The 16,787-nt window shown below is 39.7% G+C and overlaps 1 protein-coding gene across 4 annotated transcripts in view; it reads left to right on the plus strand.

Annotated features, from left to right (window-relative positions):
* Nucleotides 1-16,787, plus strand: part of LOC124796450 (KICSTOR complex protein kaptin-like) — a 112,189-nt gene that overhangs the window by 17,508 nt on the left and 77,894 nt on the right. Inside the window, exons 2-3 of one of the 4 annotated variants that reach the window (XM_047260663.1) lie at nt 12,276-12,487; nt 12,689-12,820. The exons of 2 other annotated variants lie outside the window; for them this stretch is intronic. In XM_047260663.1, coding sequence (XP_047116619.1) covers nt 12,769-12,820 — 52 coding nt within the window. In that variant the 5' untranslated portion in view covers nt 12,276-12,487; nt 12,689-12,768. The remainder of the gene's footprint in view (nt 1-12,275; nt 12,488-12,688; nt 12,821-16,787) is intronic. One more of the 4 variants, XM_047260664.1, reaches the window with a different exon arrangement.

Consider the following 16,787-nt stretch of genomic DNA (forward strand, 5'->3'; position numbering starts at 1 on the left):
ATCGGGTGGATGCCAGATGGAAGGTTTGGGTGTACAGTGTGGTTTTTTGTTTGTTTTGTTTTTGGAATTATAACCATTAACATCAGTGCAAAAAAAGTAACAGTTGTCACAGTGGTTCATTTGCTCCCGCCAAACCACTGAAACTCTTTCTTATTCCCTTTAACTATTCCCATTAGTCTTCTATGCATGCGCAATGAATGCATCTCCATTAAATTAGAAAGAAGTTACCTTGCCGGTCTTACTCTGGGTAGTGTTCAGCCAAATCCATTTAAAATGTGAAGTCTGTAGTCCATCCCAGATGTACTAATTTTTGTTCCTACATTCCTTTTACCTTCGTAAATTCAACAAAAGTGCCTTGGGTGCCTCTTGTATTAACTAACATACTTTGCAGTAATATATGAGGTTTCCATACTCTTCGTTCAGTTCCATTGGAAACTGTTGCACCTGACAGTGTACTAATGCATGCTACATTAGAAATTCTACTAGTTGTGCCACCAGTTTCTTCATGTGCTACATGCCCAAAAATTTTGCACAAAGTGCTTCTTGATGTGCAGAGCAATAAATCCCGTCTGTTGATTGTTGCAATTTGTTGGCCTTTCATTGTCAGCTAAATTACCAAATTCTTTTTGCATGGTTTTGTAATGTCATATCAAATATAATGTCATATCAATATAGTACCCTTTCTTCTGTCATTCCCAGTCATCTTAAAGGACTGTGATGGTAGATTGCTAGACTGCATCTTTTTTTGCGAACACCCTTTGAACCTGTGAATATCCTTCATATACGAACAAATACCGAAGGGTAAACAGCACGAACACCACAATTCTAGAGAAATTAGAGAGTTGTGCTGACTGAAAAATGTTGCACTGCAATGCTAAATGAAGTGTCATGCTGTTCTGGCTATTTCAGAGAAGGGTCAAGCACAGCTGAGTGACAGGCCGGGCCTTGGCTCGCACACAGCCCACACATGCTGCATGCGTGAAGCTTTGCATGTCATGGCAGGCCCTTCAATAAACATTTAGAACTTATTAATATAGTCACCAGTAACTGAGTGTGTAGCATACCACTTGTAGGCATGTTCAGCTATCATCTGAGTTGTGTCCTATAAGCTTGAATGTGGACTTATGATTAGTATGCCTATGCCAGCAGCAGACAATTCAGTTTTTGAGCTGCTCTTTAAAGTTATGTGAAGATCATCATTTTATTTAATCTTATTGTGTGATGAAAAGATGTTAATTGTTTTGTAAAAGTTTTTTAAGACACTCATTTTATCCATAGTCCAGCTTAGGTAGTTTTTGTTAATAATAACAGAAGAGTGTGTATGTTTGCCTTTAAAAGACCTGTGTGGTATATTGGAATTCATGACATGCTCTACATGTGAGACATGGCCATTATTTAAGTAATGACCAAGAGTGATGTTGTGGCTTAACCTGTTTTAACCCTAATCCTTGAAGATGATCTGTGTGAAACTTGTCAATATTTGGGTTTTAAATAAAAAAGCTGGTGATGGTCAAAATACAGTTTATACAATAACAGAAGATATTGTAAATAATAGTTTCCAAAGAACTATAAAGTGGTTCTCAGAAAATGGACTCTCCCTATGCAGATGACCTAGCCCTTGCTACGCAGAGCTCATGCTTTGAAAGAGTGGAAAGAAACCTGACAACAGCACTTAGAACACTGTCAGGTTACTACAATCAGAACCAACTCAGACCAAACCCTTCGAAGACACAAGTGTGTGCCTTTCATTTAAGGAACAGGGAAGCTAATCGTGAGCTACAAATTGCATGGTCAGGCATCCAGCTCCAGCATCATCACGCACCTAAATACTTGGGAATCACTTTCGATAGAACTCTGACATACAAAACTCACTGCAAGAATACCAAAATGAAAATCTCCACTTGAAACAACCTAATTCGCAAACTAGCGGGGACATAGTGGGGATCACATCCACAAACTATTCGCTGTTCTGCAATGGCACTGTGCTTTTCTACTACTGAATATGCTTCTCCAGTCTGGTACAGGTCATCTCATGCCAGACAAGTAGACATTGCTCTCAACGAAACCTGCAGGTTGAGCACAGGTTACTTAAGATCTACCCCCAACTGATAAGCTCTACTGCCTGGCTGGAATAGTGCCACCATGGGTACGCAGAACAGTGGCTGCCAACAAGGAGAAACTGAAAGTGGAACAGGACAGTGCCCATCCACTGCACGGACATAATCCACCGCAGCAACAGCTGAGATCGCGAAAGAGCTTCCTGAGAACATCCGAGAAGCTCACCATTTCACCAGAGAAGGCCAGGCTGGAGTTATGGAGGAAGTTGACGCCTCACCTGCAGACACCAGAAGCTGAAGAACTACCACCCGGACACAACGAGAGCTGGCTGGTGGGGAAATCTTTAAACAGATTACGACCAGGAGTTGGACGATCCAGAGACAACTTGAATAGATGGGGCTTCATAACAGAGGATATATCCAGTGATTGTGGACAAGAACAAACCACAAGCCACATGCTCCAGTGCCTTTTGTGCCCTACATCCCGCACGAAGATTGATCTCCTGCAAGCCACTCCAAGCACCTTGGAGGTTGCAAAGTACTGAGCACACATAATATAAATACAATTTGTATATATATATATGTACATATTTTAGATATATTTTTCCCATGTGGAATGTTTCCCTCTATTAATATATGTACATATTTATTGATGTGTATGGCTACTGTAAATTTGTTTGTTTCTGACTCGAGAATAAAAAAAATAGTCATACCAGCAGTTGACATAGCGTGCGAGCAGCAGTCAGTAAATAGAGTAGAATGCACCAGATTTTTGACTGTACATATTAGGGATGTTGATAAAATATTGATATATCGATATTTTTTCCAGAAAGTGTCAATGTATATCGGCGACATTTTTCCCCCTAATACATTGATATCAAAATGGTGTTATTGTGTGCCAATATTTTTATTTTATATTAGATATTTTCACAATTTTCAGTAAATATGTGAAGTTGTTCTTTTGAAGTTGTAGTAGACATAATTTTACTTTCACTGTGTGAAGGAATCTTACTACTTTTTGAGCTTTAAATATCGAATCCAATCTTTCACTTTGACTGTGTGAAGCAAATATATGTGGCACAAAAGTATAAGAAGTCCGATTGCACTGGGGTGGAGGTGTGAATGGTATAACAAGATTTCCGATGTAAGGAAACAGTATGCCAGGGGCATTAAAAGACAATTTTTAATGCATCTGCTGTGCTATTTCTTCACATTGGCATTCTTCAAAAACAGTTGCTGAAAATTGGTTACTACCTGTTAGATGTGCACAGTGTAACGTTGAGGGCCACTCAAACCTACGCACAGAATCAGTTCACGTGAGGGAAAAACGACTGTCTGAACGCCTCAGTGCGAGCTCTAATTTCCCTATCTTTGAATGGTGATCATTGCGCGATTTGAAAGTTGGTGGTAATAATATATGCTGTACATCCTTGGCGAAGATCAGATTTTGGAAATTAGTGAGCAGTCCCTTCCGTTTAGTGCGTCGTCTATCTGCAAGTGTGCCCCACTTCAAACTTTCTATGAGATTTGTAATGCTCTCGCGATGGCTAAATGTACCAGTCACGAATCTTGCCGCTCTTCTTTGGGCCTTATCAATCTCTTGAATTAGACCCAACCGGTAAGGGTCCCATACAGACAAACAATACTCCAAGACTGGACGAACTAAAGTATTGTAAGAAATTTCTTTTGTTGAAGGACTGCATCGCTTAGGATTTTACCAATAAACCGCAATCTAGAGTTTGCCTTACCCGTTACTTGTGTAATCTGATTGTTCCATTTGAGATCATTTTGAATTGTCACACCCAGATACTTGACAGATGTTACCGCTTCCAAAGACTGGGCATTTACTTTGTATTCGTGCCTTAATGGGGATTTTCACTTTGTTACATGCAGTAGGTTACACTTAATAATATTGAGAGATAACTGGCAGTCATTACACTACACATTTATTTTATGCAAATCCTCATTGATTTGTTCACAACTTTTGTGTGATACTACTTTCCTGTAGACTACAGCATCATCAGCAGTCTCAGGCCGTTGTCAATACCATCAACCATGAGTCTACAACAAATCGATGTTAGTGAAATTGTCCGGTAATTATGTGCATCCAATTTTCTACTCTTTTTATAGATAGCTATGACCTGGGCCTTCTTCCAGTCCCATGGAACTTTCCGCAGTTCCAATGACTTCTGATAGATGACGGATAAGAATGGTGCTATATTTGTAGCATAATCAACATAAAATTTTACAGGGATACTGTCTGGGCCAGATGCCTTCCTGGCATCTAAGGATCTTAACTGTTTTACATTCCCTGATACACTAAACACTATGTCAGCCATCCTTGCATTTGTTCGATAATTGAAAGGGGGAATGGTGCTGCAGTCCTCTACCATAAATGAGTTTTTGAAAGCTAGGTTTAGAATTTCGGCCTTCTGTTTATCATCATCTGTTACATTAGCAAGATAAGGTATTGAATTATTTGTAGTGTTCATAGATTTTACATATGGCCAAAAGTTCTGGGGGTTATTTTTAGCATCTGCAAATAAAATATTGCTTTCAAATTCGTTAAAAGAATCTCTTATTTACCTTTTGACAACTGCTTTCATTCAATTTCTGTTTGTCAGTGGGGCAGTGACTATATTTAAAACAACTGTGCAAAATTCTCTGCTTTCTCAGCAACTTCCTAATATGTTTGTTGAACCAAGGTGGGTCCTTTCCCGCCCTTATATTTTTGCTAGGCACATATTTCTCTAACACAATACCTTTAAATTCTGACCACAGATGCTCATTATCTTCGTGTTCCACCTATAACTAATAGATAATTTGGATATTTATTTCCTACGTACTCAAGTCTTTCCCTGAAAAGTTCTGTAACGTTTGTTGTGGATACTGGTGGTCTACAAAACCATCCTAATACAGTGGTCACTCCTTGTCTGATTGACAGCTTTATCCAGCCTATTTCACAGTCTGACCCAGTATCGATCCCAACTGCATTTAAACAGTTTTTAACTGCAATGAACACACCACCTCCCATAGCATCAGTCCTATCCTTCCTAAACATTGTCCAATCCAAGTTCAAAATTTCACTGCTATTTATGTCTTGTTTCAACCAGATTTCGGTACCTAATACAATATTGGTACTACTGTTTATTTCGGAGAATAACTTGGGGATCTTGCTACAGACACTTCGACAATTTACTAACATGAGATTTGGCATATTTAAATCCTTTGGAATGACCTGTTTAGTCGAACTAATGATTTCTACAGTTGGCATACCCACATCAGTGTCATGAACTGGTAATTTTTCAGGCCAATGGTTTGTTTCCCATGGGAGGAACCTAATCTAAAAAAAGACCATGTGCACGCCACAAGTACTGTGCTACCCATGTAGCTGCCTCTTGTGTGTAGTGCATACCTGATCTATCGAGGGGCGTCCTACAACCTTCCACCCAATAGCATAGGTCGATGAATCTACAACCATTTTTGTCACAGAGTTGACGTAGCCTCTGGTTTAGATTCTCCAATCGACTCCAAACCAGAGGATCCACTCTGGGTACAATGCTGCAAATCGTCAGCTTGACTTCCCCTCCTCAAGAGATGGAGACTGCCTTCGCCAATTTGGCCAGCTGTCAAAAGGACCCAAGGATTTCCTCGGAACCCTAGCGACTGTCATTGTTTGAGCCAACATGTGCAACAATCTGCAGCTGGCTGCACCCTGCACGCTTGATAGCTGCTGAAAGAGCCTCTTCCACTTTCCGGACACTGCCCCCTGGCGAGCACACCAAGTGAACTTTGGACTTCTTCCCCACCCTAGCCGCTATGTTGCTGAGGAGCTCCATGACCTGCCTAACATTGGAGCACCCAATAACTAACAAACCCCTATCCTTATGTGCCTGTCCAGACCTTGCTCTGAAGCAGCGGCCACTATCCTGGCAGAAGGTGCATTCTGATCCGGCTAAGCCTCCCCCCCCCCCCCCCCCCCCAGCATCAGATAGCACACTGAATCTATTAGCAAAGTGCATGGGATTTAGCAGGAGGCTGCATCCCCCAAGCAGCCTTTGCCTTGAGGACAAATTTGTTGCAGTTCTGAAGCGAATGCTTTGATGTGTTTCCTCCAGTTCAGAAACTGAGTTGAACTTACGAGGGCTTAAGTCAGGGGAGTGCAGTAGGTGGTGTAGCACTTAGCAGCCCCATCAGTCAAACGAATCAGTAACAGCTTGCACTGTACGTGCTTGAGCATTGTCCTGCAAAATGATGGTCAGGTCCTGCAGAAAGTGGCATCACTTCTGTCTCTAAGCTGGTCGTAGGTTGTGTTCCAAAAATGAACAGCGTAGAGACAGAAGTGATGACACTTTCTGCAGGACCTGACCATTTTGCAGTACAGTGCTCAAGCACAAACAGTGCAAGCTGTTACTGATTTGTTTGACTGATTGGGCTGCTAAGTGTTATACCACCTACTGCACTCCCCCGACTTAAGCCCTCACAAGTTCAACTCGATTTCTAAGCTGAAGTAAACACTTCACAGCATTCGCTTCAGAACTGCTACAAATTCGTTGGGCAATAGACTGCACCGCTCGAACTGTCAACACAACTGGCACTGCTAAGAATATCCTACGACTTCCACATCACTGGCAAAGGGTTATATACAATGCCGATGATTACATCTGTAAAAATTTGAAACACATATCTATTTTGTACGAGCTGTATTTCTGCTTCTGTCAAAGTTTTGTCCTTGACAACACTCGTTTTTAGAACTAACACTCACAAGACAAGAAAACAAAATATATTAATTTAATTCTTACCTCTAATCATGAGTCATCTTGACTCCTGGCATTGCCTAACCATATGCCTCCAACAATTACATGTATAATATTTTACTGGAACTGATTCTGTACATGGTGCTGAGTGGCCCTCAGGGTCACACTGTGCACACCTAACAAGGACTAACCAATCATGACTTCCAGTATCTCTAAAACTAGACAAATCCACTGGTTCTCTATGCGCAGTTAAATCTACTTTACGAAATACATGACCATCAAACCTTCTCTCCATGACCAAAATAAATCGACCTTTTTGGACTCACTATTTCATAGGCTTAGGTTCAGACATTGTTCTAAGAAGGCAACATCTTACGTCAGTGTTAGATTACTCGTGGATTGTTACCCATGGAGAGTGAAATGAGACATCTGGACAACAGTAGATTTGTTTAATTAACTGCTTTATTCCAGTCCTAGGCCATAGTACATCAAGAATAGCTGGGTGGAGGCGTCCAGTTGCCTTTCATGCGAAACAATAGATGTCTGACATTGCTGACAATACAATTAGTGTGGTCGAAGGGGACATCACTTGAATGCCACTCTGTTGTATTCCAGGGTGTCACTCTGGATGTTACAGGCTCATGGTGTTGGCTATGATACTGAGACAAGAATATTTTAGTACACAAATGGCTGAGTACTTATACACTACAGACTGTGTTCATTTAGGGCTTAAGGCAGGTATTCTAAACTCTTTCATGGTGGCAAATGAGGAAAGGCTTCCATTCTTCCATTAGCATGTTGCAGTGTCAGCTGTTGCTAAAATGTGACCAGCTGCCTCTGTTTCACAACACCTGTCGGCCGTGTTTTGCTTTGCAATGCATAACACTTTTGCCGGCCTGTGGCTGCCTCTGTTGCATCTCACTTCCACTCTGACATTCTTTTTGACTGAATACCGTCGATACACTACAGTGTTATGATGGTGTGTATAGTGCTGGAGTGGCAGCACGGAAAGGATAGGTAAGTGGATGATAGGGACTAGTGAAGGTTAAAGGCAGGGCAGCTATGGGAATGAAGACTACTTGGTACAGAGTGTTCCCATCTGTGCAATTCAGAAAAGCTAATGTTGGTAGGAAGACTGTAGATGGCAGAGGCTGTGAAGCAGACATTAAAATGAAGCACATTGTGTTGGGCAGCGTGTTCAGCAACTGGGTGCTCCAGCTGTCTCTTGGCCACAGTTAGGCAATGACCATTCGTTTGGACAGGCAGTTTGTTAGTTGTCATGGCCATGTGGAAAGCAGAACAGTGTGTGACATTCGCTTGCTTCATTTCCTCGTTGATTGTCCTCAGTGTCGAAATACTGTGTTGCTGTACAGGCTGAAAAATGGAGGGTGGAAGTTCAACACTGACTACTTTAAATGATGTAGCTGACAGGTGCACATTTGTGTTTCACAATTCTTTACTTTCACTGTTCAGAACCTCCCAATAATACAGTTACATGGCCAGTGCGCTCTTGTTTAACTTTCGATAAGTCTCATTAATAGGTTGCAAGCAAACATCAACATACTGCTACAATAGTTTACTGTTAAACATCTACGAGCTGTATAAACCTAACTCAGATTTCACAGTTCTTGTAGAATAAAATGGTACGTATTGAACACACACTGTCATTGTTTTATCACATGGTCTAATTGTATTAAACTTATTTCACAGTTAATTGGATGCACTGTTGTTGATCTAACCAATACAGGTTCCTTGTCTGAAACTCGGCCATGGACTGACTGTTTCGTGACCAAAAACCGGGCCTCAATATATCATCACAATAATAGGCACTGAAACTATGCATTGTTTGATGTTTAAGTTACAGAAATTGCAATTAAAATATGACTCATTAAGTTAACTGAATATATCAAAAAATTCGTTCCTTTTAACAGTTTCTTCTACGATAAAGGTTAGGCTGAATTATTTGTTTAATTGATGTAATTAACAGATATAGTTACACAAACAAACCTTTTGACAAAACTGGTAATTACTTTGGAATTAATTAAGGGCTGGCTTTGCTAACATGTTTTCAAATAGAGCCAAATAAATACTTAAAGAATGCTATTAGTTGTTCACCCAAATGTTTATAATTATTGTAGAATTTATATTTCTTTATAAGTCAACAATAGAATTTGAGTTATGGAACAGTTGCTGATTTCATCCTATAATGAAAGACATTATCTAGGAAGAGTCAAAACAAATTAGAAAATTGATTACGTACAAAAAAAACTAAGCACAAAATTAGATCTGGTGCTACATTCTTTAAAATAGAGGGCCAGCCTTTCTCTTTTATTAAGATGCAATTTATACTCGTGTATGTTAATAGTAACCTGGTCAAAACTGGAAAAAAAACAAGTTTTAAAGAGGTTACAGCTTTATTTGTAGATCACCACCAACAATACCTCCACTTCAACAGCTACCACCCATTCTATACCAAAAAATCCCTTCCACACAGCCTAGCCAGTCATTGTCATCACATCTTTAGTGATGAGCAGTCCCTCTCCAAATATGCAAAGGCTCTCGCTGAGGCCTTCAAAGACTGAAATTACCCTCCTATCCTTGTCCAGAAACAGGTCTTCTGTGTCTTGTCTCTCCTGTCGCCTACCCCACTGTCCAGAGCACTCTTCTCGTGACTCAGTACCACCCAGAACAGGAGGAATGGGCTCACACTCTCTGCCAGGATTTCAAATGCCTGAAATGAATTAACATTGTAACACAAGCTTTTTACATTATTAAATAACTACTTTGCATAACTATGTTTTACACTAGCGATACATTGAATGAGATTGTGTTGCTTTTAACAGACTGGCATTCTGTTCATGATGATGCAGGAAGCAATCTCCATTTGGCCATTTTAATGTAGGTTTCCCATAGTTCCACTAAATTACTTCGGCCAATGGTTCCTACTATAAACTATGGCAAATGACCTGTCCCATCCTATTCGTATGAGATATGTATGTTGGTAAATACCTATATATATGATTTTTTTCCTGTAATACAATGATATGCCCAATGTTACCATAAAAGTGATCTGTGTGTGCATAAAACAACTAGTTCTCTTCAAAAGCTGATGTGTACTTGTGACACAAGTATATTGATAAAAGATCTCAACAATCCGTACCAGATATGGCCAGGAGAATAATAGAACAGGCTTAATCTTGCATATCCTGATATTATGCAATTTCAGATAAATGAAAATGACTTACAGGTACCAGAAGCAGAGATCAATGAGCGTACACTGGATGTGTGAATTTCCTGGGAATCTAGATAGTTAATAAACTGAGGTGGCACCAGTGTCTGAATAAGTTAACCAAAAAGCTCAGTTCTGCCTGCTGTGAATTCTGAAATTTCTCTTGCCGCACAGACCAGCAGAGAAGATTGCGCATTGCTATCAGATCTTCCATATTTTCTCTCAATTCTGCCCTATGGCATAGTCTTGGAATATGCGACTAAGGTGAAAAAAGTGTTTGTTCTACAGAAGCACGCAATAAGAATATTTTGTAAAGTTGGTAATTGAATATCCTGCAGAAGACTCTTCAGGGACCTAGGAATTCTTAAACTTAATAATATGACTGAACTAATGGTGAACTTTCCAATTCTCAACCACAATACTAAAAATAGAAATAATTTCCATGTAGACTATGCGTCCCCTGTAGGATTCTGACTGGAGTTTTATATTCCAGTAAAAGGTCTCGAAAAGTTGGACAGTGGACATCAGACGAGATATTGGAATTCCCAAATATTTAAACATTTCGCAAAAGCATATACCTCATTAGGCAGTACTACAATATCTCTGACTATTTCAACTCACGAATTTAAATTCTGCTTAACTCTGATAAGGGTATCCACGCCAGAGGTATACACAAACAAATGCTTGTAATGAAAGAAATCGGCAGCATCTTATGCTGCTTTACTCTGACACAGGATGTCTGGGCTAGAGGTATACACAAACAAATGCTTTTAATGGAAGAACCTGATCACATTTTATGTTGTTAGATAAATACACAATCAATAGAGACACTCAAAATGTGATCTTCACCATTTCATGAACAGCACTAAGTCATGACTCATGCGCACAAATGTTTACTGTACAGTAGAAGACATACTCCTGACAATCAACGTTTGGATACCACTAGAAAAGCTGCAATATGTGACATGGTTATAAGTGTTAAAATCTGCAACATGTCTTCAGCAGTGTGCAAGAAGAGAATGGAACATGGATCCTCCCACATGTAAATCTGCTTATCAGTGGGACAGAACTCTTCGAGAAATGGGTAGTTTTGAGTTCAGATACTGGAAGACATCATAAAACTCATGTAAATGAAGGGACTGTGTAACAAGTATGCAAAGTATTTGTTATAAGCCCACATAAATCCATTAGATGACCTAGTAGGGAACTAACTGTTCCCTATTTGACAGTGTGTGACATTGTGCACAAACAACGCCAATTACATGCTTACAAACTCCGAAAACAATGGCTATGTCAATGCAGTGCTGTTCAATGATGAATCTACCCTTCAGCACTGTGGCAAAGTTAACCAACATAACTGTCGAATGTGGGGAAGTGAACCTCCAGGAGCATTGACTGAGTAGGAAAGGGACACAACAAAAGTTAACATATTGCTGGGATTTCATCAACATGGTGTGATTAGTAAATTTTTAGGGTTCTGTGCCTCAGTCAGTAAAAACAAATCCCTTATAGTATTGCTTTGTTGTCCATCTGTCTCTCTGTCTTTCTGTCTGTTAAAAACCCTTTTATCAGGGTTGTGTAGACATATAAAGTTGAAATTCATGTTACATTCTAAGATCTATGGTCCTTTGGTGGTAGAGTAAAGGTTGGCTTCTAAGCCCATGCAGTCAGATGTACTGCCATTTTTGTCACATTTTCATATTTGCAAACTCCCGTGTCAGAACATATAGGGTACTTCCCATTAATCTACAATGATGAAATGTGGCAAGAAGTAAGGTTTTACAGTACAAGTAAAGGAAAAGCCCCAAAAATTGTTAATTTGTAGTTAAGAGGGGTGGTTGAAAAGCTTCTAAATCAAGATAGTTACCATAATGTCTTGCACAAACAACAACACCTACTTTTATGGTGACCTTTTGTGGGTATGCAAGTCAAATTTCGTGGCTCCAGCTTCGTTAGTTTTGCCGCTAGGATGCGTTGTACATGGTAACATAAGCAAAATGGTGAATATCGAGAGAATAAAGAACCGTGCTGTGATTGAATATCTTCATTTGAAGGGAATAACACCCAAGGAAGTTGCGGAGGACATGCGGAATACACTTGAGGACAGTGAAAAACTGGACATTCTACTTCAAATATGGGAGAACGAGTGTGAAAGGTGCGCCAATTAGTGAAAGGCCTGTCATTATTGCCACTGATGTAACAGTGACTGCAATTCACGATACGATTTTGCAGGATCATTGAACAACATTGCAGCAAAGTGAAAACACATTTGAAATCTCCTAAGAGTGTGCTGATGACATTGCTTAGGATATTTTGGAAATCTGGAAAGTTTCATCTTGGTGGGTCCTGAAAGACTTGAAAGCAGATCAGAGATGGGTGCGTGTGCAGTGTTGTGAAGAAATCGTACGCCAATTTGAAGCGGATGACGACGGCTTTCTTGCAAGGTATGTGACAGCGGATGAAATATACCAATATACGATTTAAGCTAAACTGTCTCAAAACCTTAGATCACATACTTTTTTCTGTTTAGCAGTAATACCTTGCTGGTAAGTCCTGTAGTAACTTATGTTCAACAACACCAGTACAGTAACTCTGGAACTAAAATGTACGAGTAACAAAGCTCAAAAATTTCATAAATTTCACAGTCAGCCAAGCTGGAATGGTCTCATCTGTGGAGCCAGATGAAGAGTGTCCCACGACATAGGGCAGGGAGGGCTCAAGAAGCATGATGAAGCCAGCTTTCCCAAGGGAGACAACCCCAACAGAAAATCAGGCGGGTCATGACTCCTCATAAATTTCTATCAGCTAAAAATACAAACAAGCTAGAAGAAATTGCAGATTAAAATTACGGTAGATAAATAATTAGCAGCAGAAATGGTGGGGACAGGATGGATCCTTTCAGAATTATCAGATCTTTCGCACCTTCACTCTCTCTGATGTTAGTTTCAACAGCATATTAGAATGTTGCCAGAAAATTAAAGAAAATCGTTCTACGTTAACTGAACCTTCAACAAAATTTCTATCACTTCAAAAGCTATACAGATAAATATAATACAAAAACAGGAATTTACTCATCTACTGTAACAGAATTTGCTTTCAGAACAAGGATTCACGTTTTTCCCCAGGGTATGTTCTTACACTTTGATGCTGAGACAAAACAACAGTCACAACAGTTGAAACATCATCCCCTACCCAAAAAAATTCCGGGTGCAAAAATCAGCCAGTAAGGTGATGGCATCGGTCTTCAGGTATGCAGAAGGGGTGATTATGGTGGATTACTTGCAAAAGGATGTGACTATCAATGCATCGTACTATTTCACCATCGTGCACTGTTTGAGAGAAGAGATAAAGAAAAAAAGGCATGGAAAATTGGCGTTTGGAGTTCTTTTGCATCAGGACAATGCACCAGTGCACAAAGCCCTCACAGCACTGGAAAATCTGCCTGACTGTGGGTTCAGATTGTTATGTCATCCACCATATTCTCCAGATTTGGATCCATCAGACTTTTTTCTTTTCCCAAACCTAAAAAAAAAGAGCTCAGAGGATGATTTGACAATGATGATGCAGTGATTGATGCTCAAAATCGAAGACCTTTATTTCAATGGTTTGCAGACGTTATCTGACCATACCCACAAGTGTATTAATGTACATGGGTATTATATTGAAAAATAAATAGGTGTTACGAAATTTCTGTCAATTTTATTTGTTAGGCTAGACCCCCCTTGTATATCACACGAAAAAATATTTCATTTGTTATCCGACTTCAAACTTGAAATTAAAAGAATCAGTACTTCTGCAGTCAGGTCGAATGGGTTGCAATGTAAAAGTAAAACATCAGGCAAGGAATGACTTTATTCTCATATGATGCATTCCAGAATTTATCCATTATCAGATGTCCATGTGCGATTGGGCCTACTACACATAGACATGGCATTTCAGTTGTATGTGAAATGCCATATCTGCATGCAGTAATTGCTCCTGGATATCTGATGATGGATAAATTCTGAAATGCATCATATGAGCAACAAAGTCATTCCTTGCCTGATGTTTGACTTTTTCCATTGCAACCCACTCAGCCTGAATGAAGAACTACTGATTAGTGCAGTAATGGCCACCTGCCCCCTGCATGGCTTTATGTCGCATTTATATTATTGAAATTAAAACATTCTCGAAAATCTTGGAATCCCTGGAATTGTTACTTGCCAGTATCTCCATGAGATGTTTCCTGAACGTTGGATGAGAAAGGGGAGGGGGGGGGGGGGAGGAGTCTCATTGTTGTGCCCCCTCGATCTCCCCATCTGACTCCATTGGATTTCAGTACATGGGGGTTTATTTGGAATATTGTTTACAGACCAAAGGTTCAAGATCTGGTAGATTTGATGTAACAGATCTACACCACAGTAGAAGCCATTAACACTTGTTGTGCTTACAAACATGTGAGAAGTGGAATACCATTTCAGTGTCTGTTGAACTACAAACAGTGCCTACATTGAACTGTACTAACATGCATAAAAATGTTTGGGTTCCTGTATACACTGTTGGGCAAATAAAGTTATAAACCATAATAGGTACTGAAAGAGAAAAAAATGGTTTTAATGTACCTCTATACTGGAAGTCCTGTATTTGTATCAGATAGCTCCTGATTTTGATAGTACACAGACAGTGGTCTGTGTAAAGTTAAAATGCTTTGTGTGAAGTATTAGATAAAAACAGCTGCTGTATAGTATAGAAGGAGAGGAGTGAGTTTTTTCAAAGTAGCTTTTTTTCTGCTAAACTACATGTATAAAGTAATTTAAAAGTAATTGACATAATTATCAGTTTGAGTAGATCATCACTGGTCATAATTTGTCATTAGTATATGAAACAGAACAAAGACTTTATATTTAATTTTGAGTTCTATTTAAAAAAAATACATTGTCTTACCTTGTGAGTTTTTCATCATTGTATTAAGATTTTAAATCAAGCACAGTTCCTGTAAAGTGTGATGCTTGTCTAGAACCTGGCTGTTTAACAAATTATTGTTTTATGCATAGTATAGAAGTTTTATTATATACCAACTTGGAACCATTTTACAACCATTAACATGCTGTTTCTCTATGGATATCATTGGCACTTACTTTTTTAAGAATATATGTTAGTTTCAAAACATTGTAAAGGATCACCCAGCTCTTCCATCAGCCTAGCCACTGTTTTACATGTCTAGTTACCTGCAGATGCACATGCATGCTCCACATGAACCTTCTCTCTGTGTCGCTATATGGTGCTTCTGCAGTTCTGTCTTGACATGCTGTCTGCTATTACGCATCCAGTGTGAGTGATTGCAGTGGTAAGTGCGTCCTCTTGCTATCTGGTTTTGCTTTCTACCTATTGAGCTGTTTAAATACAACATGATACTCAGCCTTGTTTCACATCAGTTGCATGCTAAGCTATAACATTTTTTCATGTTTTTCTTTGGGGGGAGGGGGGGGGGGGGAGTGCCCCACAATTTAAGACTGAATAATGTGGGTGTTTACCAGTGTGTTTTTCAAACTTTTGTAGGTAAATGAGGGAATGATGCTGATTAAATTTAAATAATCCTATTGATGATACAGTCGGTTTGTGACCAATTTTTCAGTGCATGGGGACCTTTAGCTCATCAGGAACTGGTACTCCTGGTGATCAGAATTTAGTAGTATTTTACCTACCAGATAGTTTGTTATTGAGAAGTTCTTATTTTAACTGTTGTCCTTTCTAGGCATTACAGGAACACTCTATGTTATTTCATGTTGTGTTGTTGTTTTATGAAGTCCACTAAACAGTGAAAAATTGCTGACTATGAACACTGAGTCATCCCATTCTCTTTCCTGATCAGAACATGAGTTGAGCTTGTGAGTATGTTCATCTGCTGTCTCTCTTCATTTTTTATGTTTCATTGCCTTACATGGGTTCTTGTCTGTAACTTTGTACAGATTGCACCTGTGATGTACCTATAATGCTGCAAAATTGGTTGTGTTTGTAAATAAACTACTTACAGCTAAAGTGGATTCATCTTCAAAATAAACAAAAGGAGCCAAAAGTGGCTGCTTCTGCATGTTAATGTATAATTTGCTTCTTCTCGTGTTCCTAGAGGCTTTGCTTCATGGTTGCACGGAGTTTGAGGCGCCATCTACATCTACATTTATACTCCGCAAGCCACCCAATGGTGTGTGGCGGAGGGCACTTTATGTGCCACTGTCATAACCTCCCTTTCCTGTTCCAGTCGCGTATGGTTCGCAGGTAGAATGACTGCCGGAAAGCCTCTGTGCGTGCTTTGCTTGAATCTCTCTAATTTTACATTTGTGATCTCCTTGGGAGGTATAAGTAGGGGGAAGCAATATATTCAATACCTCATCCAGAAATACACCCTCTTGAAACCCGGACAGCAAGCCACACCACGATGCAGAGCACCTCTCTTGCAGAGTCTGCCACTTGGGTTTGCTAAACATCTCCGTAATCCTATCACGCTTACCAAATAACCCTGTGACAAAACGCGCTGCTCTTCTTTGGATCTTCTCTATCTCCTCTGTCAACCCGACCTGGTACAGATCTCACACTGGTGAGCAATACTCAAGTATAGGTTGAACGAGTGTTTTGTAAGCCACCTCCTTTGTTGAGGGACTACATTTTCTAAGGACTCTCCCAATGAATCTCAACCTGGCACCCGCCTTACCAACAATTAATTTTATATGATCATTCCACTTCAGATCGTCCGCACGCATGCTCCCA

The sequence above is a fragment of the Schistocerca piceifrons genome, chromosome 4 (assembly GCF_021461385.2).
Source record: "Schistocerca piceifrons isolate TAMUIC-IGC-003096 chromosome 4, iqSchPice1.1, whole genome shotgun sequence".
NCBI classification, from domain to species: domain Eukaryota; kingdom Metazoa; phylum Arthropoda; class Insecta; order Orthoptera; family Acrididae; genus Schistocerca; species Schistocerca piceifrons.